Source organism: Miniopterus schreibersii (genome assembly GCF_964146895.1).
Source record: "Miniopterus schreibersii genome assembly, chromosome: 12".
NCBI classification, from domain to species: Eukaryota; Metazoa; Chordata; class Mammalia; order Chiroptera; family Miniopteridae; genus Miniopterus; species Miniopterus schreibersii.
This window is the reverse complement of record NC_138112.1, coordinates 67,987,696-68,014,578: the sequence shown is the minus strand read 5'-3', so window position 1 is coordinate 68,014,578 and position 26,883 is coordinate 67,987,696. Positions and strand designations below refer to the sequence as shown.

The 26,883-nt window shown below is 48.8% G+C and overlaps 2 protein-coding genes across 2 annotated transcripts; one reads left to right on the top strand and one right to left on the bottom strand.

The window, feature by feature from the left end:
• The first annotated feature begins 338 nt into the window (after positions 1 to 338).
• Positions 339 to 14,560, top strand: PLAAT5 (phospholipase A and acyltransferase 5). Its single transcript, XM_081153583.1, has 6 exons — positions 339 to 549; positions 2,526 to 2,634; positions 5,361 to 5,463; positions 6,636 to 6,898; positions 7,837 to 8,022; positions 13,073 to 14,560. Exons 3-5 carry the CDS (start codon positions 5,427 to 5,429, stop codon positions 7,936 to 7,938), a joined length of 402 nt encoding a protein of 133 aa, XP_081009709.1. The 5' UTR covers positions 339 to 549; positions 2,526 to 2,634; positions 5,361 to 5,426; the 3' UTR covers positions 7,939 to 8,022; positions 13,073 to 14,560.
• Positions 13,023 to 23,583, bottom strand: LOC308564784 (organic anion transporter 7-like). Its single transcript, XM_081153471.1, has 10 exons — positions 22,878 to 23,583; positions 22,102 to 22,205; positions 19,057 to 19,211; positions 18,786 to 18,954; positions 17,922 to 18,045; positions 16,983 to 17,098; positions 16,171 to 16,385; positions 14,674 to 14,782; positions 14,035 to 14,238; positions 13,023 to 13,208 (listed from the first exon to the last, which is right to left on the bottom strand). The coding sequence occupies exons 1-10, from the start codon at positions 23,277 to 23,279 to the stop codon at positions 13,148 to 13,150; spliced, it is 1,659 nt and encodes a 552-aa protein (XP_081009597.1). The 5' UTR covers positions 23,280 to 23,583; the 3' UTR covers positions 13,023 to 13,147.
• Positions 23,584 to 26,883: the final 3,300 nt, after the last annotated feature.

Genomic DNA, 26,883 nt, shown 5'->3' with positions numbered 1-26,883 from the left:
CATGGCATAGATAAATTAAAAATGCATCATGAAATATACATGGGAAAAAATACGTATAAAACTCCGAATCCTCAGGATTTTAATTCCTGAGCGAGCCTCCCCAGGCCCCCCAATCTGGCCTCAAGCGCTCTCTCCATATGTCGCTCCTCTGTCGGCTCCGTGACATTCAGCTTCTCAGCCACCCTGGATGCCACCTCCGAGCCTTTACGCAGCTGTTCTGAGCTACCCTGCACCCCTCGAGTGCCCCCCCGCCGCCCCTCCCTGCCTTTCCCCTCGGAGCCCTCCGCGCCCCTCCCGCGCCGTTGGCCCCGCCCGCGCGCCCGCCGTTTGCGCGCCCCGAGCTCCGCCTCCGCGGTTCTGCGGCGCGGCGGCCCCGCACTGAACCCCGCGGCTCCCGGCGCCACGCCCACTGGGCACCGGCTGAGCGCGGAGCCCTCGGACCGCCCGGCCGCCGCGGGATGGGCCTGAGCGCCGTCGCAGAGATGAAGGGCCGGCTCTGTCCCTCCAGGTTCCTCCGATCCCGCCCCAAACGGGCCTCGAGGACGGCAGGTATGGGGCCAGATGACAGTCCACCTGCTCCGGGACATTCAGCTGAGCCCCCGTCGGGGTGCCGCAGGAATGGGGCCCCTCCCCGCCGAGCTGCTTGGGACCCGCCAGGACGTCTAGGTGGTCCTAGGGCTGTGGGATCCCCAGAAACCTCACCGTGTTTGTCTCATGAGCCCTTCCTGTAGACATGTGTTGGTTGTGCGAAGTGCCTGTTAACCGGGACGAGTGAATATTTTTCAATGATCGTTTATTACTTTAATCAAAGTGAAGCAGCCCTCCCGTGACTCGGTATTTCAGGTGGAGGTGGCACGGAGGTGGCAGCTCCCAGGCAGTAGAGTGAAGACCCTCTGTTCAGCCCTCAGGCTTAGCCCCAAGGTTTCTGCGATCTGGAATAGAGACACCGCTGACTTCTTCCCCCGCTCCCAGATTCTGTCCCCGGGAATTCCAAAGTCTCCCCTTCCCTCTCCAGCATCTTGTCCTACAATCCCCTTCATGCATCCAAAAATGGACCCGAGGCTGTCAGGTTCTAACTAGAGCTTGCAGCCCCCCTTCACTGGCAAGGTGGTCACTTAAAACCTTCTTTCATGGCTGTAACCCCCCATGGAAGCAAATGTGGTTTAAATAGCTTTTCCCCCCCCCTTCCCTTTTCTTGAAATAGAAGGATCCGTGGGATCGCAAGTTTTGGTCCAGCTCTCGCCCAAGCAGCCCAAGCAGGGTCCGTTAGAACAGGGCAGAAGCCTCCAGCAGGGGTAAGGTTCTTGACTTGGAAGGACTGGGTCTTTGGTTGGCAGAGCCTTTGAAGAACAGGTTTTGCTGGCAGTTCTGTAAAAACAAATCTTGATGTGGATTCTGTGCGAATGGCTTACCACGAATGGGTATGCAGAAGGCCGGTATGGTCCTAGCAACAGGTTGTGACCACGCCTGGGATTTGCTGGAGGAGGTGTTTCTTGCAGTGATTTCTAGCCGCAGGCCTTCTCCAGAACCTTGAGAACAGAATTGCTTTGAAGGGCCTACAGTATTGCCAGTTGGCAATGATGCAACCAAGTTCCTCGATTCACTTAAAAACAGTTTGCTCTTTTTTAAAATCTTGAGGGGTTGAGAATTTCCAGACCTGTACTGAAAATGATAGTGCCCCCCCCCCCCCCCCGCCATGCACTGTACTTCAGAGAAGAGTTAAAGCTGGGGAAACATAAAGAAAATGCCCTTTTGGATTGATAATGTGCCAGATAGACACATAGGTTTTCTCATTTAGCCCTCTGGACAACTCTGTGAGACAACTATTACTGTCTCTATTTTATAGTTAACCAAACTAATTTCAGACCGATTAATTTACTAGCTCAAGGTCGGACAACAAATATCAGAGCCAGGTTTCAAAGCCGGGTCTTTTTGCTCTAATATATTTCACTACACTACCCCCAAAGCGTGTTCTTGCTCTCAGTTTCAGCTCTCTTCTTCAACTTTGTCTCACGGGACAAAATACACCGATTTCTGCCACATTACTTGCAGTTACAGTGTTGTGACTCAACGAGATTTCTCAGAAATATGGAGCTAATCATTGGAAGAAACAGGACTTCAGGGGGCTGGCCTGCCTCTGGCAGTAGGCCCTGGAGTGACAAGGGAGGGAGCAGGGGCCTCTTGCATTTCATTATAAGCCATTCTGTGCTGTTGTCATTTTTTTTGAAGCTATCTGCAAGTATCACTTTGATAAACATTTAAAAAGTATTATTAGCAAATAAAAAAATTCTGAAAGCTACTCATTGCTATAATTAGCATTTTAACAGCTGTCTGAAAAGCAGTAAACAGCAATTATTTTGTATGACAGTTAATGGTGTCATCGAAGGAAGCTTCAGGGGAAATGTTTCCTAGAATCTCAAACTAGAAAGATATCTTAAAATCATGTAAATCTGAAGTCGCACAGAATTTCCAATGATTGTGAAGAAGTGTTATTTGTTAACTATATGATCACAAAATTCGTTTAGAGAGAAGGCAGTGGTTAACCTGGAGACCATACCCAGCCAGCAGAGAGCGGAGTCAGATTCATCCCTGAGCTCCGAGAGTGCGGACAAGTTCACAAAGCAAGCAGCTGAGGTGGGTGTCACGAGAATCCTTGATCAGTCCTGGTGACTTCTCTACAAACTGTATTTTATTATTTTATTTAGACTGTGTGACAGGTTGAACTGCATACTGATTTGGGATGTTGGCTATGCCTTTTTAATTTTTTAAAAACAGCTTTATTGAGCTGTTTGTTGAGCTTTATTGAGAGGTATAACTGGCATACAGTCAGCTGCACATATTAGAATATACAGTTGGATAGGTTTTTGACACGCTGTACGCACATGCCCATGAAGTCACCACCACAACCAAAACCTCCTGTTCCCCTTGGCAAACCCCTCCCTCTCCCCACCTCTCCCCATCCCCAGGCAGCAGCTGACCTGCTTTCTGTCACTATCAATTGGTTTGCATTTTTAAGAGATTTATATAAATAGAATCATATCATATGGGCCCATTTTTTTGTCTGTCTCCTTTCACATAATTTTACACGATTATGTTGAGTTATATCCACGTAGTTTCACGTTATCAGTAGTTCATTCCTTTTTATTACTGAGCAGTATTCCATTGTGTGGATATTTATCTTATTTATTTATTCGTTCCTTGGGTTGTTTCCGGCGTTTGGCTGTTACAAGTGAAGCTGTTAGGAACGGTTGCGTCCAAGGCTTGGTGGGGGCACGTTCTCTCGGGCGAATACCTGGGGACGTAATGGCTGCACCGCGTGGGATGTATGTTCATCTCTTTTCCAAACGAAGGAGCTGTGCCATCTGCCCTCCTGCCAGCGGCGTGTGCGGCCCAGTCCCTCCGCAGCCGCCTGAGCCTCTGGCGTGGGCAGGCTCTTTAACTTTAGCTCTCCTGATGGACATGGAGGCATCTCACTGTGGCTTTCGTGTGCATTTCCCTCATGTCTAACCCTGTCGAACATCTCTTCATGTATTTCTTTGCCACCCACATGTATCTTCTATGGTGAAGTATCCAAATCTTTTGCCCATTTTTTCTCTTGGTTTGTATGTTTGAGAGGCCTTCAGGAATTCTGTGGATAGTACATCATCATATACATGCTTTGCAATATTTTCTCTCAGCCTGTGGTTTGTGCTTTCATTCTCTTAACAAAAAGTTTTAATTTTGGTGAAGTCCAATCAATCAGCTTTTCTTTTATGAATTGTGCCTTTATTGTTGTATCTAAGAAATCATTGTCTAACCCAAGTACAAACTCTGTGAATTTGCTAAAAGTCATTGAACTGTATGCCTAAAGTGTGTGAATTTATGGGATGTCAATGATATCTCACTAAAGTGTTCAAAGAAACAGGTGAAAAGCCCTTTTTATTTCTTTGAATTCTTGCCCTGGCAAATGGTGGTCCTCGGCCAGGGAAATAAAGCTGGGAACTGGGAGGAGAGATACAACCTCGGGGAAACCAGACCAGTGGGAAATTGTTGCAAACTTGGGGGAAGCAACAAGGTTCTCGTCAAGTGGATGGGCGGCTGGGTGGGCTGTTCCTATCTCTCTGCCTGGCTCTGCCTCCCGGCATCCTTCCTCTCGGGGGAATCAGTGAGCTGGCTTCTTCCCAGCACCCACTCCTGGGCAAACTGAGCCAGTTTGGGAGGGATGAGGGGCCTGGGAGTCAGAACTTAGACTACATTTGTATGGTGTTGGGTACATTACTGGAGTAGGAGGGACATAGGATATGAGCTCTCTTTTTTCTTTTTTAAGTTTGGGCAAAGCTTTGGGATTTCTTTTCTTTTTTCTTTTTTTAAATTATGGTAAGAGCACCTACCGTGAGATGTACCTACCCTCTTAACAAATGTTTAAGTGACAGTACTGGGTTGTCACACACGCACTGTCTCTTAGATGGACAGGCTCTCTCCCAGGCCTCTTTGAAGAGTATCAGCAGCCTGGGTCCAGTCAGGAGATAAAAACCACACAGTAGGTTAAACAGGGGAAGTTTAACATGAAGAATTATTGAGATACAAGGAAACTCAGTATGGTCTCCCAGGGCTGAGGACCAGGAGGGTACTCAAGGAAGGACAAACTTGGAAGGGGTTCGAACCTCATTGGAGAGAGATGGTCAACCGGCCGGACAGCAGGGAAGTTGGTTTGGCCAGGCTGGAGCTGGCCTCCAGTGGTGGGCAAATGCAACCCTCTGGAATGTAGGTGGCCAGCTGGCTCTCAGCAACTGGTGGTGTGGGCATGCAGGGAGGGGGGCGACCCTCTGGGCCACAGGAGGGCCATACTGGGGACCTGCAGAGGGAATCAGGAGGCCAGCAGGGGCAGGAGGCTTTGGGGCACTGATTTCTCTGTCAAGAGGTCCCCAGGCCAAAGCTGCAAAGTTATGGGGACGGAAGGATCTGGGCTCAGGCAGAGCTCCACCAGATGTCCTCACACCCGCTCCTGACCATGGTCCGGCTCACCCCAAGCCAGACGGTGTAGAAGAGCCCACCCCTCTGGCAAAGTCCTCTAGCTCCCTCTATTGAGAAAGCTTAATATGGTGCTCAGTTTCAAAGACAAAGGAGTCCCTTCTGTCACTCATTGCACAGCATGTAGGAGGGCACAGTACGTAGATAACTGCCCCAGTCAGCCTTGCTGCCTTTAATGACGAGAGTGACAGCCGGGGGTGGGGGGGGCACCTGCTCCTGGGTGTGGAGAGGCTTTCTCCAGCCTGGGTGAGGAAACGGGTGTCTTCAGGCTGGGCTGTAGCGAGCCCCGAGCAGGGCCTCGAGTTCCTTGGGCATGTGCATTGTCTTTATTGTTATGTTTTCCATCATAGGGCAGACCACAGCCTGGGGACCTGATTGAGATTTTTCGAATTGGCTACGAGCACTGGGCCATCTACATGGAGGACGATCGTGTGGTCCACCTGGCTCCCCCGAGTAAGAGCCGCTGCGCTGAAAGGCTGATTCTAAGTCAGCAGAGTAGGAGGAGGCCGGTTAGCCCCCCCCCCTCCTCCGCCAAGGCCTCCCGCAGTGCAACACCGAGGGGGGGGCGCCTAATTTGGGGGCGCCTAATTTACTGTGTGACAGAGCTGCGCCTCTGCTACCAAACACCACTGCTCTGAAGGCTGAATTGCCTCCTGCCAGCTTTTGTGAAATCAGCAGATTTTCTTCAAATATGTAAGAAAAGAGCAAGGGAGATATATGACTTGCCCTCAAACAGCTTACAAGGGGGGTGGGGAGGGTACACACATTTGCAGAAAAACAGCCCTGGTTTTAAACTGCCCCCCACTGTGGGCAGGTCCTGGTCCTCTCTGAGCCTCAGCTCCTCTAAGGACTGAATGTGATAATACGGCAGCTTGCAAACGTTTCTTCTTTCAAAGCCGTGGAACCCTGGTTTCAAATAAACCCTTAATGAGGGCCCCCATATTTGAGCAGAGAGAGAGGCAGAGTGGCTCTGGGTGGCAGCGGGTGGAGCAGGTCCCATCGGGAGCCCTGTCCGCGGTGGCTGCGGAGGAGCAGGCCGTGGGCCCAGGACAGGCCCACCCGGGGGCGGACGCCTGCTCGCCGAGGTGCTGGGCACACGTGTGTGAAGGTTCCTGAAGTCTGGTTAGTGCGACACAGTGCAGTCTGCGGCCACACCGTAAGGCACTTTCAGAGTTTTATGAGAAAGGCGGCCTCGGGGGCAGAGCAAGGCCGAGGCCTCCGGGGAAGCCGGTCCTTTAGCTCGTGGACTCCGCCTCCCACCCCTGCCCCGTCTCGGGGTGGTGAGCTGAGGCCCGGAGGACGGCAGCTTACCCAGCACCCGCGTGAGCCAGGGCCCTGCCCCTGCTCTCCCACTTTTTGTTGTTGTTAACCCTCGCCCGAGGATATTTTTTCCATTTTTAGGGAGAGTGGAAGGGACTAGGGGGGGGATGGAGAGAGAGAGAGAGAGAGAGAAACATTGATGTGAGAGAGACACATCAGTTGGTTGCCTCCCACGCGGGACTGGGGATCAAACCTGGAACCCACGCACGTGCCCTTGAACCAGCAACCCTTCGGCGCGCGGCCCGGCGCTCTAACCGCGAGCTCGCCGGCCGGGGCAGCTCTCCAGCGTTGCCTCTGGCTTCCAGGTGAAGAGTTCGTGGCCGGCAGCATCACGTCCATCTTCAGCAACCGGGCCGTGGTGAAGTGCAGTCGGCTGGAGGACGTGCTGCACGGCTGCTCCTGGAAGGTTAACAACAAGCTGGATGGGACGTACCTGCCCCTGCCCGTGGACAAGATCATCCAGCGCACGAAGAACATGATCGACAGGATCGTGCAGTACAGCCTCATCGACGGCAACTGCGAGCACTTTGTCAACGACCTCAGATACGGCGTCCCCAGGAGCCAGCAGGTAGGCGCCGCCGGCCCGACCGCCTCCGCGGCACCGTCGGGCCCCTCGTCTCGGACCACAGTGGCCATCAGTGGTTTCATGTCTGCTGCACTGGCGGGGCCCTTCCATTTCAACAGGACTCTACGGCTCTTTTCATGTCTATCACCCCGTGGAGGAGTAGACAAGGCACAGAGTAAGGCCACCAGTGCCGTCCAGCTTGGCCATCAGCTGGCCGGTCTCCTCGGTCAAGTCATTTTACCTCTGAGTCTGTCCCTTCCTTTACGAAACAGGGATAAACCAAGGCAGATACTTCTCTGCTCAAGTCGCAAGCTACATGTTTTGCTTGAATGACTAGTATTTTTTTGAATTACTTGTCAACGTTTAAAAATACAGAAATTTTATATAAGAAGATACGGATTCCCAGCCTCTCTGAACCACCCATTGATTGGGCCGTTGGGCCCGTGTCCCTGCTTGCTGACACTGTGGGGCCCAGTCCTGGCTCCCCCTTTAGATGGGTGAAGGTAGGCGTGCCACCTACCAGCTTCACCCACATCACCTGCCTGGACCTACTGCATTTGGGTTTGTGACCCATCCCCATAATATAGGACCGTGACACATTCAATGTGGCACAGTACACGCGGAAGAGCTTTGAAAGCTGAGGTCTCTGTGACAGTTTGAACTGCTCTTGTTAATATTTGCTCCCTATTAAAACCCCATGAGACTGGCAGAGGAAGTATTTATTATACGTCCTGCCTCTGAGGTGTGTCCAGGGCCCTCCTGGCTTCTCTGGGTCTCTTGCAGCTCTAGGATCTTTGGAAACATAGAGCACAGGTTACTTCCTGCTCTAGGAAAGGCTTCCCGGCAGGCGAGCTCCTGAAGGGAAGTGTCGCGGGCAGGGTCGGGCAGGGGACAAGCCTCGGATGGTCCCTGAGTGTCCTGTGAACTGATCTGCTTTGCAGGTGGAGCAGGCGCTGATGCAAGGAGCGAAGGCCGCCGGAGCCATGATTTCAGCTGTGGTGGAGAGCATGAGGCCCAAAGCAGTCACCGCCGGGAGGGGCTGAGCACACCAGGCAGACAAGAGCTGGTGACATCAGGGAGAACGTTCCTCCTTTGCTCCCCTCCTCTTCCTTGCTCGGTGGCCCCATGTAAGAAAATTGTGAGCTTCTGGAAGAATCTAGAATGTATTCAATTACCCCTTTAGAAATACATCCAATATATGTGATTAGACCCATGGGTGGGAAGAATCTAATGTTTATTCTGCAACTGCTAGGCACCAGGTAAATTTCATTCTACTCTCTTTGTACAAAGGGGTCTTGCTTGTTTCTTAGGCTGAACCTAGTATGTGACGCCTGAATACCGCCTGATACATCCCGGAAACCTCTGCTGGAATGTTCCCAGTAATGAAGAGCTCTTTGCAGAAGTTCTTTTTGTTGAACTAAAATGTCTCTAGCTCTTCTGGATTGCTCTAGTCCTACCCTTGTTGACCCACAGTGCGGTTCAAGGGAGGAAGGTTAAGAAAACCTATAACTCACACGACTCAGGGCCTACTGTGCCTTAATCTAGGAACACCTTTCCCAAGAGATATTTTCTTTTTAAAACTATATATATCAGCTTTATTCTTTATTGTTTAAAAGCCCTAACTTAAAGTATAATCAGTAAGACCATTTCTCTTGCTTTTCTAACTTGTAAGTACCAGAACATTTGAAATTTCTATGTTCATTGATTTCAGATGAATATTTAGAATAAGCTAACCAGTGGACTTTAGACTGTGTGAATGAGGGCAGGGAAGGGGTGGTTATTGTGTTTGGGAGAATGTTGACACGACGGAAGATTTAAATTATGATTGGGGATCGTTAGTGCCCTTTGGGGGCTGAAGCCACCTAAGAAAGCTAGGGAATGTCTAGGAAACCTGCAGACTGTGGAGGGAGCAGTATGGAGCCCATAAAATCTGTTAGGGTCGCCCATGAGCCTTTCTCCCGTTTGGAGAAAGTAGACCTGCGATGACACGCATCAGTTTAAAAAAAAAATTTTTTTTATTGATTTTTAGAGAGTAGAAGGGGGAGAGAGAGAAACATTGATCGGCTGCCCCAAGGATGGAACCTGAGTGACACGGGAGAGGAGTGGAGTCTCGTCTGCCACTCCCCTCTGTCCTGTGCTGGCATGTGCCCCAGCCAAAGCATTCTGCCAGCGTCTGTGACTGTCGCAGGTGCCTTTCTGGGATCCGGCCCCATGGTTCTGTTTCCCAAAGGTGTAGTTCCATCAGTTTCCAGTGGGGCTCACCCTCCCCAAGACACTGAAACTCCTGCAAGACACGGGGTCTTAGCTTCAGCTGTTCTCTTGGCCTGGAGGGGGTGGGTCCCGCATCACCCCTTCCAGGCACTTAGCCACCTCCACCCGGTGTCGCCCCCCCTTCGAGGCAGGGGTGCATCTAGACTACAGTGATGTCAGCTGACCCCTGGGCGTGGCTCACTGGTTCTTCCTACTCTCTGGTCCCCAACTTTAGGGGGGCAAACCTAGCATATTTGTCACCTGGGATAGGTCATATTTTAAGCCCTTCACCCTCTATATGTCAAAATTCTTTTCCATAGTAATCATGAAATGAAACAAATAATAATAATAGCCAGAAGAGAAAGAGAAAATTTTTTTATTAAACTTTATGTGTATATAACCACATAAGTAAAACAGGAGAAGATAAAAAAATATTACAAAGCACAACTATTTACTTAATAGTTTTCATTCTACCTTGTTGTTTGAACTTTGATCTTTTGGTTACAGCCTGATATAATATTTTACATAAATAAATGTCCAGTAAACAATTTTTTTAAAAAAAGAAAAGAAACATCAGCAAAAGGTACAATCTCTTAAGTACCACTACATAACATTTTGTTTTCTTAATTTTTCTTTAGTTTTAAAAGTTAATCACTTAAAACTCATAAATTTCCATTTAAAAATACTATTCAAATTCAGTAAAGTATTTCATATGCAAAATGAAACGTCCACTCACCAAACAAAAACTTGCCTCTTGCAGTTTGCATTTTGTTTCACTGCTTTAAATGTGAAACAGAAAGAACTCCAAGTGCTCACATAAAATGACATAATTGGCTAATTCAAGTTCCGGTTCTTTATCTTTTCCATCGATAGGCTTGCATTGTTTATTTTGAATCCATTCTCTAAAGGCAGGAATATGTTGTACCACAGACATGAGAGTCCAAAGCGAGCTGGTCTGGTTCTGAGTCCTTACAAACTTATTCTTAAGACAAAAGTATGTACCTGGGTCCACAGATGCCCGGGACCAACCGTGTGACTGGCAGTTCTCCAGTCCGATGCCCGTAGAGAACCCAATGTTCATTAAGTGATAAGTAACCAGAACATGCCAATTTGAGGCCTACAGATACATTGTTGAACCTTAACCATAGTCACACGCATTGTTTAGAACATAGCCCAGCAAAATATTTTTTAGGGGATGGGTAGGAGGATTCTATGACTTATTTAAAATTGCTGGTGCACGTTGATAACAAAATGGACAGTGATTTTTAGTAAGTTTTATTGTTTTCAAGTTCTCCACATAAATGCCCCTCCTTCGACCCTTGGTTTCCTACCGAGCGGGAGAGCTCACTCTCTCTGTTGCTGATGACGGGCACACACTTGGCCACAGTTCTTTAGCAGCTCCTGCGTTCTTGTTTCTCCTGCCCCAGCTCAGGTCTTTAGCTAGACCTGGGGTTGCAGGGCTGGCATGGAGGACAGGACTAGCTAAATAAGATGCCTCCCTAAATCCTTCTTGCACTTGGACAGAGATTTTTGAACCCAAAGTAAAAAATTTGCTTGCTTCACCTTGACAGTTTCCCTCCTATGACAGGGTGGCTCGTGCCTACTTGACCGGACAAGAAAGCCCTTAGGTAGGAAGCTCATAAAAACAAGAGTGGGGCTCTTTCGGTGGAGAAAGGGGACACAGAGTAATTATGCCAATATAACAGATGTAAGCCGGGTCTATCCTGGGAAAACCAGTGAAGAAATTAAAGAAAGAGAGAGGTGTGTGTGTGTGTGTGTGTGCGCGCGCGCGCGCGAGGTGTGTATTTGGGGCTGGAACAAACATAAAACATATCAGTTATTACTTAAAAATATATTGTTACACATAAAATTTTAGCATATAACACTGCTAAATACCCCAGGCCTTTTAAATACATTTTTGATGATATAGTTCTAGCATTCCATGTATTATTTTAAATTATGTTCTTTCTCTTTGCAATAAACGCAGTCTCTGGCTTAAGCCACAGGAACACTTAATGGAAGCAAAAAAGGTTTCTAGTTTTCAAGAATGCCTGATGGTTTTCTCTTTCCCTCAGCTATAACTTTCTGAGACCCTTTGTTTCATTTTTGCTTTTTCACATTTTTGCATTTGCCACTTACTTTTATAAAATTATTTGCTGGCTTTCCCGGCGTTGCCTGGAAAAGTCATTAACTACCTTCCCATAAGCCAGTGCCTGATGTTACTGGGCCCAGGGCTCACCGCCAGGATTCGCCCCATGAAAAGCAGCTGGACTTCCAGTTCCAACACGGGTCGCTCAGAGCGTTTGTCTTTGTGCCCTTCGACCTGAGGCTACACCTTAAGTGATACTGGAAATCACATTGTTTCCTTGTCTTTGGCTTCTTTTGGGGCTCCAGATCCTGCGGCTCTAGAAAATGACCGCGTGTGCCTTTGAGGCGCTTGGGCCTGCCCATGCTCTGCTCTAGGCGGAGACACCACCGGGCGCGGCAAGCAGCTCTCGCTGGGTCTGGCTGGGCCTGGCTGGGCCTGGCTGGGCCTGGCTGGGTCTAACTGGGTCTGGCTGGGTCTAACTGGGTCTAACTGGGTCTAACTGGGTCTGGCTGGGCCTGGCTGGGTCTAACTGGGTCTAACTGGGTCTAACTGGGTCCGGCTGGGCCCGGCTGGGTCTGGCTGAGTCTGGCTGGGCCTGGCTGGGTCTGGCTGGGTCTGGCTGGGCCTGGCTGGGCCTGGCTGGGCCTAACTGGGTCTAACTGGGTCTGGCTGGGCCCGGCTGGGCCTGGCTGGGTCTGGCTGAGTCTGGCTGGGCCTGGCTGGGCCTGGCATCTGGTTGCGTTCCTGAGGCCACGCTTAGCCTCCACGAGCACTCAGTTATTGGCAGGGACAGACTTCAGTGGAGTCCAGTCTGGCCCTGCAAGTAACCGAAGGGAGAGGTGATGGAAGCTACTACCCCTGTGTGCTTCGGGCCTCCCGGGATGGCAGAGCCTCTGCTGCCCACCGGGAGCGCGCTGTTATTTCTGATTTACTATCCGGGGAGGGAGGGAGTAGGTTTCCAGTTTCCACTTGGCCTTTTCCACTGTGATAGCTCTTACCCCACAGGCCAAGCGACCAGTGTGGGGGGTCTACAGACTTCGAAGTATATCCAATCCCTTTCATTTTACATGCAGGGAATGGGAAATAATCATTTTGTGCGTGTGGACCCGTGGAGCTACTGTGAGTCAGGTTTTGTCAGTTATAAGGCAGAGGTCAAAACAGGTAGTCAAGTTTTCTACTGAAGATTATGGTTTATTTTTTCTAATTAACTTTTTATTAAAGTAGAATATTTGGGGGGTTAGGGTATGAGGTCACATTATCGGTCATTTATTTTTAAATATTTAGTTATTTGACGCATAACCCTCTATTTTGCCCAGTGACTTGTGACACCAAAATTACATATTAAATGTTACATCTACTATGGTCTGTGTCTGGCTTCCTCTGATGTGTAGATAGATCTGCTGTCACTGTTTTGACTACTGCTGCTATAATAAAGTCTCGCACAAGCTACTCTAAACGCTAGCCAGCCCCCTCGCTCTATGACCCTCCTGTTTTGAATCACCTTATTATTAATGTCCAGATAAATTTGTAACTCTTTTTCAAATTCTCCCAAAAATATGGTGGCATTTCATTGTAATTAATTACTCCATCAACTACTCTACCAATTCTTCGGAGCAGAATCAATGTTTTTAGTACCGTTCTATCTTCCTATCCAGGAACATGCTAGGGACTGACATTTATACACATATTTTATGATGATTTCTTTAGAAGTATGATGATTTCCCTCAAACTTCTTTTCATGATGAATCGTAGGTATTTTATACACAGTTACTTAGTACTGCAATTGTAAAAGGTATCCATTTTCTCATTAGAGCTTTTTATTTATTTCTTTCCCAAAGTTTGCCAATATCTAGGAGTGACCCCCGCCCCGCCCCCGTCTGGCTCCCGGATCGGCCGTCAGCTCCTGGAATTCCTTAAAACCTGGTCACTTTCATGAAGGCGTCTTCCCGTCCTGCTTTCCTTGAGCCTTTTGTCCTGGAACAAACACAATGAAAACGGCCAACAAACACGGAAATTAAAAACATGGAAAAAACATGGATGTCGCGTATTCTTTAGAGCAGGCTAGTCCCCCGCCCACCAGTTCTGATGACGACCGCGGCCCCTACCCTGGGGATCTGCGCAAATGTTATGAAGAAAGAGACCAAGCTCCGGGGGGCCTGGGAAAGGCAGCTCTGATGGCTTCACTCTCGCCCTCGCCCCCCATGGCATAGGCCACGTGGGCTTGGAAAACGCAGGGGAAGGATACAGAAGTTTCCAAAACATCCCTTCCAAGTCTCGGTCATCTGCAATACCAATATCGACCACTCTCTTCCCCCTGAGTGTCAGAGAGCACTCCTTCCCCTGAGACGTGCTGCCACCCTCGGGAGGGCCTCTGGGCCTGTCCCTCACCTCCCTCAGGTGCTTCAGTGACCAGGCTGCCCACCGACCTCCAGGAGCCAGCTGTCCCCGGGAGCCGACCGCACTCACGGGGCCGAGGCTGCGGGTCTGAGGATGGGGACCCGGCGCTCGGATCGGCACGTGTTTGTGAAACGCCTTCAAGGTGGAGGGATGGGGGTCCCCCCAGGGCGCCTTCGCCACTAAACCTCCTGATGCAGGGCGGGCAGAGCTGGGCGGTGTGACCGGGAGCCTTGGGGAGTCTGAGGTCACTACGAGGAGGGGGGAGGCTGGAGCCAAAGCAAAGGCACTGACCTCCTGGGAGCTGTCCTGGTCTAAACCCGCCTCGAGGACGGTGGTCTCACTTGTGTTTCGCCTTCCTCGTGAGCTCACAGCTCCCCTAAGGGACAGCGGGGGGGTCACTCACTCCCTTTCCACATCCTGGATGGAGTCGGGCAGAGGCCGATTCCTGGTTTCAGGAAGGAGGAAGACCACAAAGCAGGGGACGAAGGAGGCGGCGGCGTAGATGAGCCAGGGCAGGTGGGCAGAGTACACCGTCAGGATCATCAAGAGGGGCGCCAGGGCCGCCCCAGCGTTGCCAGCCGTTCCGATGATTCCCGAAGCTGTTGCCCTTGGGGGTAAAAACAACAATGCAAAAAACGAGCCGGTAAAAATCCTCCCGTGGAATTTGTGATGTATCATTTTGCCTTGATCGTGGGCCACAGCACAGCAGTGCTCAGATACCTGAAGGCTGGCAGGATGCTGCTACACCTCTTATTTGCTGGCAACTTTTTTCCAGTACACAGGAGCATTAAGACGTTTTCATTATTAAAAAATACTCTTACCCAGAGCATCTACCCTTTAGTGGTTTGGCAGGATATGTGAGGTGATACATTAAAGGACTTAACCCAGAGCCCGCCAAGAGGCAGCTGTAAATAAACTTCGCGTGTTGTTAAAATTGCTTGTTTTGATAACTAATCAGTCTTAGTTCACTCCCCGCTATAAACGTCAATTAGCCAGGAAAGGGGTGTCTTGACCCTGAGAGAGCTGCCAGGAGATTGCGCACCTGATTACGGTGGGGATTAGTTCATTCCCGTGGGCAAGAGAGCACATGATAGCGGCCGAAGAAAATCCGACTCCCAACGTTGACAGAGCCACACGCAGGGTCTGCATATCTGGGGAGGAAGACCAGTGAGGCTCGGGGAGTCTGAGCTGATGGAATCACTGCCCCCCACATCATCAGTGGGAGGGATGCTGTTGAAGATGTTTGCATGTGTCAGTCATGTTGTAGAGGAAGCACAGAGGCGGAGAACACAGGGACGAATAGCTGAGAAATATGACTAATCTAAACGTGACGTCTTAACTAGAGAATGAGAAAACCCTGAGTTCTTGCATCACCTCTCCCTACACGTCAGAAATTTGCCAAAGATGAGACGGGCAACGTGAGGCCAGCAAGAGCTGGCTTTCACTTATTCTGTCCAGAGTCGCCTTTTGTGTATAACGTAGGACTGTCATACGAGCAATTACTGAGGGAGGTAAGACTCAGCAGTGTCCTCGGAGAGTTTAAAACCCGGGGGCGTATGCAACACTGGCTGGAGCGTCAATAGTGCTGGAATGGAAGATACTGAAAGGACGGGACGCGTGTTGGCAGATCAGCTGGAGAGCAGCTTGATCTAGGGTAACATCTGAAGGTGCGAGGAGAAAGATCTGTAGTGGGGGGAAGAAAGACTTAGACTTTGAAAGCCTCTGAAAGGACATTTTAGAGCCAGTTTTATACCCAATTTAAAAAAATCGCATCTCATGGGAGCGTTACAACATCGGGCAGCAAACCTGCATCATTGCTCACATTTGAGGTGAGTGAAGCCCGCAGCCTGGGATCCCGTAAATCAGTCACTATGCTGGGAATTGGGGAAGCCCGGTGACCACCTGGGTGCCCCTCTTCATGACATCTGATCACTTAATTTAGTAAAAGTGATTCCCAGAGAGGCTTTAACTGCTGAGTGCCTCGTTCTTGGTTTACACTTCTCTGCTGGAAAACAAGGGCTTTTTATTTCCTCAAAGTCAAGAAGACTTCCAGGGTCGCAGACCTGGTGACCTAACTCAAGACTCACGAGTGGATGTTGAGAAACCAGGGAGTGGGCTGGAACCGAAGCTGTAGAGAGGGCAGGGCCCAGGCGGAGGGAGTGAGAGTGTTGTGTCGTCATGAGACCCAGTGATATACGGTGGACACAGTATTGTCGTTTACAGCTACACGTGTGACTGGCCAAAGGGCAAATGATCATTTGCTCCCTTAGAGAAACAGTCAGGAGCAAATGGCACCAGTTACCGGGTAATTCTCAGGTCCGATGAAGACAACCGTCTACCTGCACTGACTTCTCCTGACCTTTGGCTCTTTCCCAGCCACTCAATGGCAGAGTCTGCCCTAAATCCTCAGATTGGTTTCGGGAAGCATTAGCGCCAAGTTTCTCTTTCCGCCTGGCCTCAGACAGGCGTGAGTGGTCCCCGAGGAAAAGGGGGCGACGGCTCCCGTCCTGTCCCTGCGCTCCTCGCTCACGGCCCTCACCTCGAGGCACAAACGTGACGGCCAGGATGGAGCTGCCCAGCAGGACCAGGAACAGCGCCTGGCTGGCCCTCCGGCCCAGGTGGTTCAGCGCCAGCAGCGCCACGTAGTTGGCCGGGAGGGTGACAGCGCCGAAGAGAACCTGGAACAGGAAGACGTTGCTCCCAAGCTGCTGCAGGTGGAGGCTCAGGCCGTAAAAGGGTATGAAGTTTGCAAATCTGGGGGAACAAAAGAAGACAGACGGGCGCCATGAGGCGCAGAACCGGAGTCATGCACATGACGCCGGCGAGCACGGTCAGCCAGGCAGCCGGCAGTTGGTGACAAGGGGCGAAGGCTCGGCGGGCGCTGCAGAACGCGCCTTTGCGTGGCCATGGTTTCAGCCCGCCCCGCACTATCGCAGGCCCGTGCGGGCCAGAGCCGTCACTGCGCTTCCTGGGGGGTGCGGAGTGCTGTTCTTCGGGGTGCGTGAGGGGCCTTTCTGGGGTTCTCGGGCTTTCTACATCCCGATCCGGGTGCAGTCACATATTCACACGTGTAAATAGTCACAGAGCTGCGTTGCTTCTGCTCTTTACTGTTTGTCGTTTTACCTCGATTACAATAGAAACAAGCAAGGGAAGAAAGTAAAAATCTGGGCCACGGTTGCGGTTCTCGCCCGTTTCCAGCGGCGAGCCCGGTGGGGCGACGTGAGGAGCGATACCCCTCGCTGTACAGTTAGCTCCGCGTCAGTCTTTTCATAAGCTGTGGACTGTCCCTCCGAGGTAAACAGAGGCACGTCGGCACTGCGGCGACATCCCTGGCGGCGCCGCGAAGCCTACCTCACGAAGGACAGGAGACACATCCTCTCCCGCATGTTGCGCGTGCGGAACAAGTCGGACACCGGGGGCCTGGTCTGCGCCGCCTCCAGCTCCTCCCGCATGGTCGCCCGCAGCACCTTCAACGACAGCAGCGCACCGGTCAGTTGTCACCGCAGGGAGGGTGCGGCCGCCCGCAGGGGACAGGGTAGACCGCCTGCCCTGTCTCCCGGGAGATGCAGCCGCTGAGGACGCCCCGACAGCCCGACGTGCCGTGGAAGGTGCACGAGGCGGCCACAGGGCCCGGGGACCATGCAGCCCGAGGACACCGTGAAGGTGAGGATCGGGAGCTGCGGGGGGGCAGCCGTGCCCCCGGACACCGGGATGGGGGGGGGGAGGTGTAAATTGGCGTAGCCACTATGGAGACCCTATGGAGGTGCCTCAAAAAATTAAAATTAGAACTATCATGTGATCCCATAAGCTCTCATCTCGGCATATATCCAACAGAATTGCAAGCAGCATCTTGAAGAGTTATCTGCACACACATGTTCATTGCAGAACTAGTCACAAAAGCCAAACCATGGGAACAACCCAAATGCCCATCAGTGGGTAAAGGAAATGTGGTATATGCACACAAGAGGACATTGTTCGTCCACAGAAAAGGAAACCCTGCCATCTGCTGCAGCACAGATAAATCTTGAGGACATTTTGCTAAGTGAAATCTTTGTCATTGTAAATACTAAGTGACATCTGCCTCTGTTGAGTAGAGGGCCTGTGTCTGATTCTCTCAGCAGCAGCATATCTGCTCTCGGTGTTAACTCGGAGTTGGCAGCCATTGAGAACCAGGGAAGTTAAGGCAAGATTACGGGTATTGCCACCCTTCGTTCATCGCACGGACACCACCCAGGTACACATCAGGTCACGTCTTCCCTGCAGCCCACAACCAGCTCCCTTCCTGCTCACCTCCATGGTTAGGGTGTCTCCGGCATTCTCTATTCCATTCACGTGGGCAGCTTTCCTAAGTTCCTTCAAGCCCTCCTCGAGTTTGTTGGTGATAATCAGCCACCGAGCGGACTCTGACAGCCACCTGATCAAAGAAGACAAGCAGTGCAGCCAAGTCTCGTTTGCCCACGTCCCACCTACCCCTTGTCCTGAAAGGCCTCTCCCTCCCCTCTAATGCCCACCTCCTATGTCATTACGCCAGGAAATAGGAACTATGTGCTCCTGGACCGTAACTAGGAAACTGTGAGGATGCCCCCTCCACGCAATACCCCTTCGTGGCTGGGAACGTACAGTAGGAGTCATATTGGCCCCGCCTTGTGTTCAAGGAATAGTATCAGTTTTAGCAAATAAAAATAGTGCCTAGCTAAATGTGAATTCCGTTAAACTGTGAATATGAGTAATTCTTAAGTGTAAATATGTCCCATGTAATATTTTGGACATACACTAAAATGTATTTGTTATTTATTTGAAATTTTAATTTAATGAGACACTCTATAATGTATCGGGTTAGTAAATAAAAGCACAGACCTCTCAGATAAATAGAAATTATATATAAACAATGAATAGTTTTTAGGATAACTGTGCACCATGCAATGTTTGGGTTATTATAACAAAAAAAAATGTTTATCTGAAATTCAAATTCAACTGAGTGGCCTTGACGTTGTCTGGCAGCCCTGCCTGTTCTGCTTCTCGAATTGAACATAAGGCACAGGTCATAGAGCACCTGCTCAGGTGCTCACTAAGGACCTAACGGAACTCTAAGTCCTTACTCCCTGAGCCCACGTCCCAGGATCCTTCAGACAAAGGAAGAAAGACAGCTGATACCTTAAGGAAAGAAACAAGACAAATAATGGTATAGAATACACCAGCTGAAGGATGTGCCAGTCTTGAATGACAAAAGCCACTCCTCCCAGAATCATCTGTCCCACGCAAGCAGCGCAGATAGTCACTGTCATTCCCATGGCTTGGAATCGGGGTGCTGTCCACTCAATAACTGAAAGAAAACACAAACAGGGTTTTGACTTCAAACAAGGTTGGAATTTCAAACTCATGATGAGGTCTTGACAAATGTTAAAAATCCAAAGTTTTTACTTACTAAGCACAGAACTGTTGGTCAGGATGCCCACGGTAGAAAAGCCAGCCAGGAAGCGCAGTGAGCAGTAAACAAGGAGCATCGGAGCAAAGGCCGCGCAGGTCTCAGCAATGGCGAGCGCGAGTGAACACCACTTGAGAATTAACCTCCTGCCAAACCTGGGACACGGGGGCAGGTTAGCGATGGGAATTATAACGACCTGTTGCAAAAGTTATCAAAAAGAAGGCACACTCTGAAATGTAGGCCGTGTTGCTATGAGTGAAATTTTGCACTTGAAACCATAAAGAATCAACAGTAGATCTTCTCCGAAGCAACCCTCCTATTTGTAAATAGATACTGAGCATAACAAAGCTGCCTCTCCAATCTGTCACCAGTAGAACTTTGAGACCAATTGAAACCATATAAGACAGCCTGCTCTACAGTAGTCCCCTTTTATCCACTGTTTTGCTTTGCTTGGTTTCAGTTACCCATTTTTGGTCAACCACAGTCCAAAAATATTAGATGTAAATATAAATATTAAATCTTGCGAAAGAAGAACAAAGTTGGAGGAATCACGCTACCTGATATCAAACTATACTACAAGACCACAGAAATCAAAACAGCATGGTACTAGCATGGAAACAGACATACAGGTCAATGGAACAGAGTAGAGAGCCCAGAAATAAACCCACGCCTACATGGTCAATTAATATTTGACAGAGGAGGCAAGAACTTACAATGGGGTAAAGACAGTCTATTCAATAAATGATACTGGGAAAATTGGACAGATACATGCAAAAAAATGAAACTAGACCACTATCATACACCATATGCAAGAACAAACTCAAAATGGATTAAAGACTTATATGTAAGACTCGAAACCATAAACCTCCTAGAAGAAAACAGGCAGTAAAATCTCGGACATTTCTTATAGTAATATTTTTCCTGATGTATCTCCTTGGGCAAGGGAAACAAAAGAAAAAATAAACAAATGAGACTACATCAAACAAAATTTTTGCACAGCACAGGAAATCATTAACAAAATGAAGGCAACCTATTAAATGGGAGAACATATTCACCAATGATACATCTGATAAGTGGTTAATATCCAAAATTTATAAAGAATTCATACAACACTACACACACACACACACACAAACAAAACCCAACAATCTGATTAAAAAATGGGCAAAGGACCTAACTAGACACTGCTCCGAAGAGGACATACAGATGGATAATAGACATATGAAAAGATGCTCAATGTCTAATCATCAGAGAAATGCAAATTAAAGCCACAATGAGATATCTCCTCACTTCTGTCAGAACCGCTATCATCAATAAATCAACAAACAACAAGTGCTGGCGAGGATGTGGAGAGAAGGGAACCCTTGTGCCCTGCTGGTGGGAATGCAGACTGGTGCAGCCACTATAGAAAACAGTATGGAGGTTCCTCAAGAAATTAAAAATGGAGCTGCCTTATGACCCAGCGATTCCACTTCTGGGTGTATATTCAAAGAAACCCAAAACATTACTTTGAAAGAATATATGCACCCCTATGTTCATTGCAGCCTTATTTACAATAGCCACGCTATGGAAGTGCCCATCAATAGACGAGTGGATAAAAAGCGGTGGTACCTATATACAATGGAATACTATTCATCCTTAGAACAAAATCTTACCGTTTGCGACAGCATGGATGGACCTAGAGGGTATTGTGCTGAGTGAAATAAGTTAGTCAGAAAAAGACAAATACCATATGATTTCACTTACATGTGAAATCTAAAGAACAATATAAACAAACAGAACAGAAACAGACTCATAACTACAGAGAACAGACTGATGGCTGCCAGAGAGAGCGGTTGAGGGGCTGGATGAAAAAGGTGAAGGGACTGGGGAGTACAGATTGGTAGTCACAAAACAGTCAAGGGGATGTAAAGTACAGCATGGGAAATATAGTCAATAATATTGTATGGTGCCGGTTGGGTACTGGAAATGTCAGGGGCACTTGGTGAAGTATATGATTGTCTAACCACTATGCTATACACCTGAAGCTAATACAGAATAATACTCAGTGTAAAACTAATTGTTTACCAAAAAAATGTCAATAGTAAATCGAAAATTCCAGAAATAAACAATTCACAAGCTTTAAATTGCACTCTGCTCTGAGTAGCATGATGAAATCTCTGACTGCCCCACTCCATTCCTCTTGGAACACAAATCATCCCTTTGTCTACCGTATTCATGCTGTATACGACCTTTAATCAACAGCCAGCTCAATGATCAGATCGATTGTCACAGTATCACAGTGCTTGTGTTCCAATAACCCTGATTTTACTCAATAATACCATATCCACATAAATTTTAGTACAGTATATTGTTATAATTGTTCTATTTTATTTTATTTTATTTTTTAAATATATCTTTATTGACTGCAGAGAGAGGAAAGGCAAGGGAGAGAGAGAGAGAGAGAAACATCAATGATGAGAGAGTCATTGATCGAGCCTGCAACCCGGGCATGTGCCCTGACCGGGAATTGAACCCCGATCGCCTGGATCCTAGGTCGACACTCAATCCGCTGAGCCACACCTGGCCGGGCTAATTGTTCTATTTTATTAGTTATAACTAATCTCTTTGCCTAATTTAAACTTTATCATCAATATATATGTAGGGAGTGGGGGGGGACCATGCTGTTTTAATCACTACGGCCTTGTAATATAGTTTGGTATCAGGTAATGTGATATCACCAACTTTGTTTATTTTTAAAATATGTTTTTATTGATTTCAGAGAGTGGAAGGGAGAGGGAGAGAGAGAGAAACATCAATGATGAGAGAGTCATTGATCAGCTGCCTCCTGCACTCCTCTGCTGGGGATCGAGCCCGCAACCCGGGCCTGTGCCCTGACCGGGAATCGAACCACAATCTCCTGGATCCTAGGTTGATGCTCAACTGCCGAGCCACGCCGGCCGCACATGACAGTGTAATTTGTAATAAAGTTTCCTTAATGGAAGAACGATTCATGAGTTCATGAAAATACCCCGGAGTAGAGACCTGTGGTCCAGAGACACTCACCTGTCTGATAAATGGCCATAGACGATGCCTCCCACCAGCATTCCGGCCATGAACGAGAACTTGGGCATTGATTTCAGTGACTGAGACTCACACACCAGGTCCCACTGGAAGGGAAGGAAATCATCACAGCAGAGCTTCACAGCAGCTTATAACCCCTCAGTAGACACCTGATTGAAACAGCTTAAATGACTCACAGGTTTCTTTATACCAGGACCCTCCTTCCTCCCCAGCGTCTCCTTTTCGCATCAGCTGACCTTCATTATTCGGATCTCAGCTTAAACATAACTTCCTCTAGGTAGCCTCCTCTAAACCTGTTGGCTACATTAATGCCTCGTTTTATTTCACACTTAGTAGTTCTCAATCTCGGCTACAGCGTGCAGCCGTTTGAGAAGCTTTAAAATTTGCCAGGATTTCACCGCAGGCTTTCTCACGCGGTGGCTCGGGTGCCCCTGTGGCTGGAGGCCCATCGGCGTCCCAGATGTTTCCAATTCTCAAGCCAGGCCGAGCATCGCTGACCTCGAATAACATTTTAAACTCATTACATAAATTAATTGCCTCGCCCCTAGTCTTCCTAAAAACAAAAGCTATATAATAGCAAGGGCATGTCTATTTTTTTGTTCATTAGACTCATTAAATATGTAGGTGCCTGGCATTGAACAGGAGTAAGTGACACTTGCTGCAGGAATAGAGAATGCACTCCTACATGGCGACAGGCTCACCACTTGTGTTCTCTCCCCCCAGGCCGCGCACCCACAGGAGGTCAGGGGGCTTCTTACCTTGGTCACGATGGTGGAGGCGAAGGTGCTGGGGTCATACACCCAGCCGTCCACGCAGGGCTCCGTGTCCAGCTCACTCGTGTTGGACAAGGTCCCGTTCGGGTGAAGGAGCTGCCACTGGGGGTGGAGGAAGCGGCGGCACTTCTCTGGCCTCAGGTCCGAGTCCAGCGGGATGGAGATTCTCAGGAGGGCGTCTTGCCCCAGGATCCCGGTGCCATTAGCAGAGGCGGTGTCATTGTCGAGGGTGGGGACCCAGCAGCGGTGACCGGGGACGGCTGCAGTGAAGTTCTCCAGGAGAATATGAGGGCACACGAGGAAGCAGGAGAGGCAGAGGAAAGCCATCTGCAGGAGCTGGAACCTGCCCAGGCCCCCAACTGCCTCCAGGAGCTTATGAAAGGCCATGGAGGGAAGAGGGGAGCCCCCCGGGGGGCCAAGTGGCTGCAGCCGGAGAGGTTCAGCGAGAGGAGAGAAGAGAGGCGGCCCTCGCGCACCCCGGGCGCCTCACCTCCGCAGCGGGGCGCCGGGAGCGGTCCCCCCGAGGGGCCGGGGCATCGGGTCGGGGTCGGGCGCCGTCTGCCTGGGAGTTAGGGAGAGATGTTCAGCTGGGACCTCACCGGCGGGTGACCGTCCACACTGCCAAGGTCTACTCGATGGGAATGGATTTCATCAGCGCGCCCGGAGAGCACCGGACTCTGATCCCCATCTGTAAATAAAAAACCAAACCCACACGTGGCTTGCAGACCTTTTTATGTGTCATTGTTGAGACTCGAAAGTGAGATTTTTTTTTTTCCCCCTGTGAAAAATACTGCAAGTAAGTGCCCTTCATGATTCTTAATCCCTATTGCTCTGTTTTCACAGTCTCTTTTTTTCTGCCATTTTAGATAAACTGTTGAAACAGCGGATTGATCACTTCAGCTATGGTGGTTTTCAAGTCACAAATTTTGAAGTGGTTCCTTTTATAACATCTGTCTCTTTGTTGCCGTAGTCTCATGGTGATCACGCCTTTCTTTACTTCTCAAACATGTTTTTGCAACATTTAATAACTGTTTTGGAGTCTGTCTGCTAAGCCTACTACCTGGGAAAACTTTGAGAGTACAACAGTTATCTAATTTTAGGCCATTTCCATCACCCCCAAAAGAAACACCATTGCCATTAGCATTCAACCCCAGTTTCCTCCATCCAAACTCTGGCAGCCAAGGATACAGCTCTGCCTGTACGCATCTGTCTGTTCTTAAGAGAAGTAAATCTCTTTAGGGCCTTTCCATTGGTTTTGATTCGGTGTTTGTCCTTAATTTTGGCAAATGCTCAGCCATCATCACTTTAAACGTTTCCATTTCCACTTGTCCTTTCCCATCTTTGTCCTTCTGGCGGCTCCATTACATGCATCCTGCACCCTTTGCGACTGTCCCACAGTTACTGAAAATCCTGTCACACTGTCCCATTCTGTCTTCTCTTTGTATTTCAGTTTGGAAGGTTTCTATTGACAAATCCTCAAGCTTACTGATTCTTTCCTTAGCCATGTCTAGAAATGCCTTTGATGTCTAGCCCGTCAAAGGCATTGGTTTCTATTACGAGGGTTTTTCTAGCATTTCCATGTGGTTCCTTCTTAGAGTTTCCAACTCTCTGCTTATAGCACTGCCTGTTCTAGCGCACTGTCCACTTCTCCCGCTCGCATATGACTCATAGTTACAGTATTTTAAATTCCAGGTCAATAATTCCAACTTCCATGGCATGTCTGAGTCTGTCTGTTTGCTTTGTCTCTGGTGCATTGGGTAATCAGATGGAGGCAACTAGGCCTTCAGCATGAGGTTTAATGTTTATCTGTATGTGCCAGGGGCTTCAGTCCCTTCTAGTGTACTTTTTATTTCTCCCCTGTTGTCCTTGGATCATCGTATGTGGCATCTCTAGAAATTCCTTATATGGAATCTGTGTCTTGCAGCTCTCGCCCTGTAATTTCCTGTTATTGTCCCAAAGCCCTGTTGATGTGATGGTTGGGTCCTGGGCAGGGAAAACACCCTATAATATTACGAATAATTTTTAAATGTTTTTCTTTGTGGTGGCCAGCGTCCCTGTACTGTGACCTTCAGATGAGGCTCATTCTCCCCCCACCTCCTCTCTCCTCTAATGTGAGACAGAAAATCTGGAGGGGGCTGGCGTTGACTGATTGCCTTTCTCCATGTCAGAGAAGACATTGGTAATTGGTTTCTCTTGAGGTCTGGCCTTCCTTAGAAAGAACAGGGCCAAGACCAAATATTCTGGCTCTGAATATATTTAGAAATATTTACTTTGCTTCTCTCCCTGTTGAAGGAAGAAGGCATTTTTCTTTGAGCTTCATAGTGAGAACCTGGTGGGCTCTGCAAGTCTGTGGGAACCTCACCCTGGTCTCCACTGAGACCCTGGTAATTCTTCGATACCAGCCTCAGTGACCTGCCAGCTCTGCTCCGCCACAAGCTTCTGCTCCTGGTAAGCTGCGATTCCAGGTCGCTTTCTGTCTGTCCAGTTTTGGGGGGCAGTGCATGCCCTTGACCTCAGTTCTTCGATAGATCAAAGAGGTTTTCTTTCTCAGTTTATGTTGTTTTTTTCTTTGTGTGAGGGCACACACGGTATCGTCCATGCTCTTCAGAAGGCAGAGCCCTCTCCTGCCGTTTTGTAGCTGAGCTCCAGAAGCGCGACAAAGAGCTGGCCCACGTGAAAGTCCGAGTTGACAGACGCATGTATTTGTTCAATAAAACAAACAATAGGTTTGGTAATTTTACAGTTTATTTAGTCAATGAGATTGATCGGTGGAATTGAAATAAATCTGACCTCAGCAGCACTACTTAGACCAAATGTTTCTACAAAAACACCTCCCCCCCAAATCAATAATATTTATCAGCTAGCTTTTGACAGATGGTTGACATCTGTACTGTGTGTATTTGAGAAGTCAAATGCATAGTTCATGAATTCGTAACATTAGATTACTCATGATTACCTCTAAGAGCACCCCCTGCAACAGAGACGGTCGTGGCATTGACATGAAGTTGTCTCGTAGACAGAAACAGTCCAGCTTCTCTGTGCAAGGGTGTAATTCCAAGACACGTAATAAATAGGTGGCTGAGAAAACAATCTCAGTATGTTAGAAACTGATATATAACATCCGTTTGTAGGATTTAAAATGCTTGTTTTTAAGAAATCGGCTAGAATTCAGGACCTTCTGTGCAAGGAAAACTAGAAAATTCTGGGTGGCCATAGTGGATCACGCCACATAACTTAGAATAAAATGATGTTATTTACTCCAAGTTATGTTCTACTCTTTTCATTCCTTTGACACCATTAGTGTGTGAACTGAAGATTATATTCTGTTCAGCTGCATTCATGGGACAAGATTTTTCAACGGTGGCCCCAGTTTTCCTTAATGGTAACAACACTCAGCTTTTAGCAACCATCGCATTTTTGAAAGGGCGGCAGTCTGTGGAACACGATGTTTTGGTTCTAATCCTTTCCTCCCGTGCTCACCATGGGCCGGCTACCATATTTATGAAAGACCTCGGCCTCCATGTGGAAAGGTCTTTGATCTCCCCTACCTTACACTTTCACCAAAGCCCCCCCCCCCCCATTTCTGACCTGATTGGAAGAAGCGGGAGAGTCTTAGAAAAGTCGTTTATGTATTTTTTTTTGATTTTGCTTTTTGAGCAAGTGTAAAGGCAAGTAGTAGACAATTTTTAGTGCAGGGCACGGTACACAGTTGTGTGGGAAGGAAAGCCTGTAACGACCTGTAAAAGGTCAGGTGTCCCCGGGATAAGCCGAATAACAGGACTTGGTGCCAGTCCACCGCGCTTGCGTCACCCCGAGGGCGCGCTTCCAGGCTCGGGGGCGGCCTGGCGGCTGCTGGCGGACAGGCAACGACTGATGAGCTGTCGCCAGACCCAGAGGCTGAAGATGTATTTTGAAAAGCAGATGAAGTTCGGAGAACTACGGAGCGAAGGCGGCCTGTCTCTGCGGAGTGTAGACAAGTGTGTTGGCGACT

Coding starts and splice junctions, on each gene's coding strand:
- PLAAT5 (XM_081153583.1), top strand. CDS start 5,427: ATGGAGGACGATCGTGTGGTCCACCTGGCTCCCCCGA. Junction 5,464..6,635: donor GGTCCACCTGGCTCCCCCGA/GTAAGAGCCGCT, acceptor TCTGGCTTCCAG/GTGAAGAGTTCGTGGCCGGC. Junction 6,899..7,836: donor GCGTCCCCAGGAGCCAGCAG/GTAGGCGCCGCC, acceptor TCTGCTTTGCAG/GTGGAGCAGGCGCTGATGCA.
- LOC308564784 (XM_081153471.1), bottom strand. CDS start 23,279: ATGGCCTTTCATAAGCTCCTGGAGGCAGTTGGGGGCCTGGGCAGGTTC. Junction 22,206..22,877: donor CCTCCACCATCGTGACCAAG/GTAAGAAGCCCC, acceptor CTTCCCTTCCAG/TGGGACCTGGTGTGTGAGTC. Junction 17,099..17,921: donor GAGACACCCTAACCATGGAG/GTGAGCAGGAAG, acceptor CTGTCGTTGAAG/GTGCTGCGGGCGACCATGCG.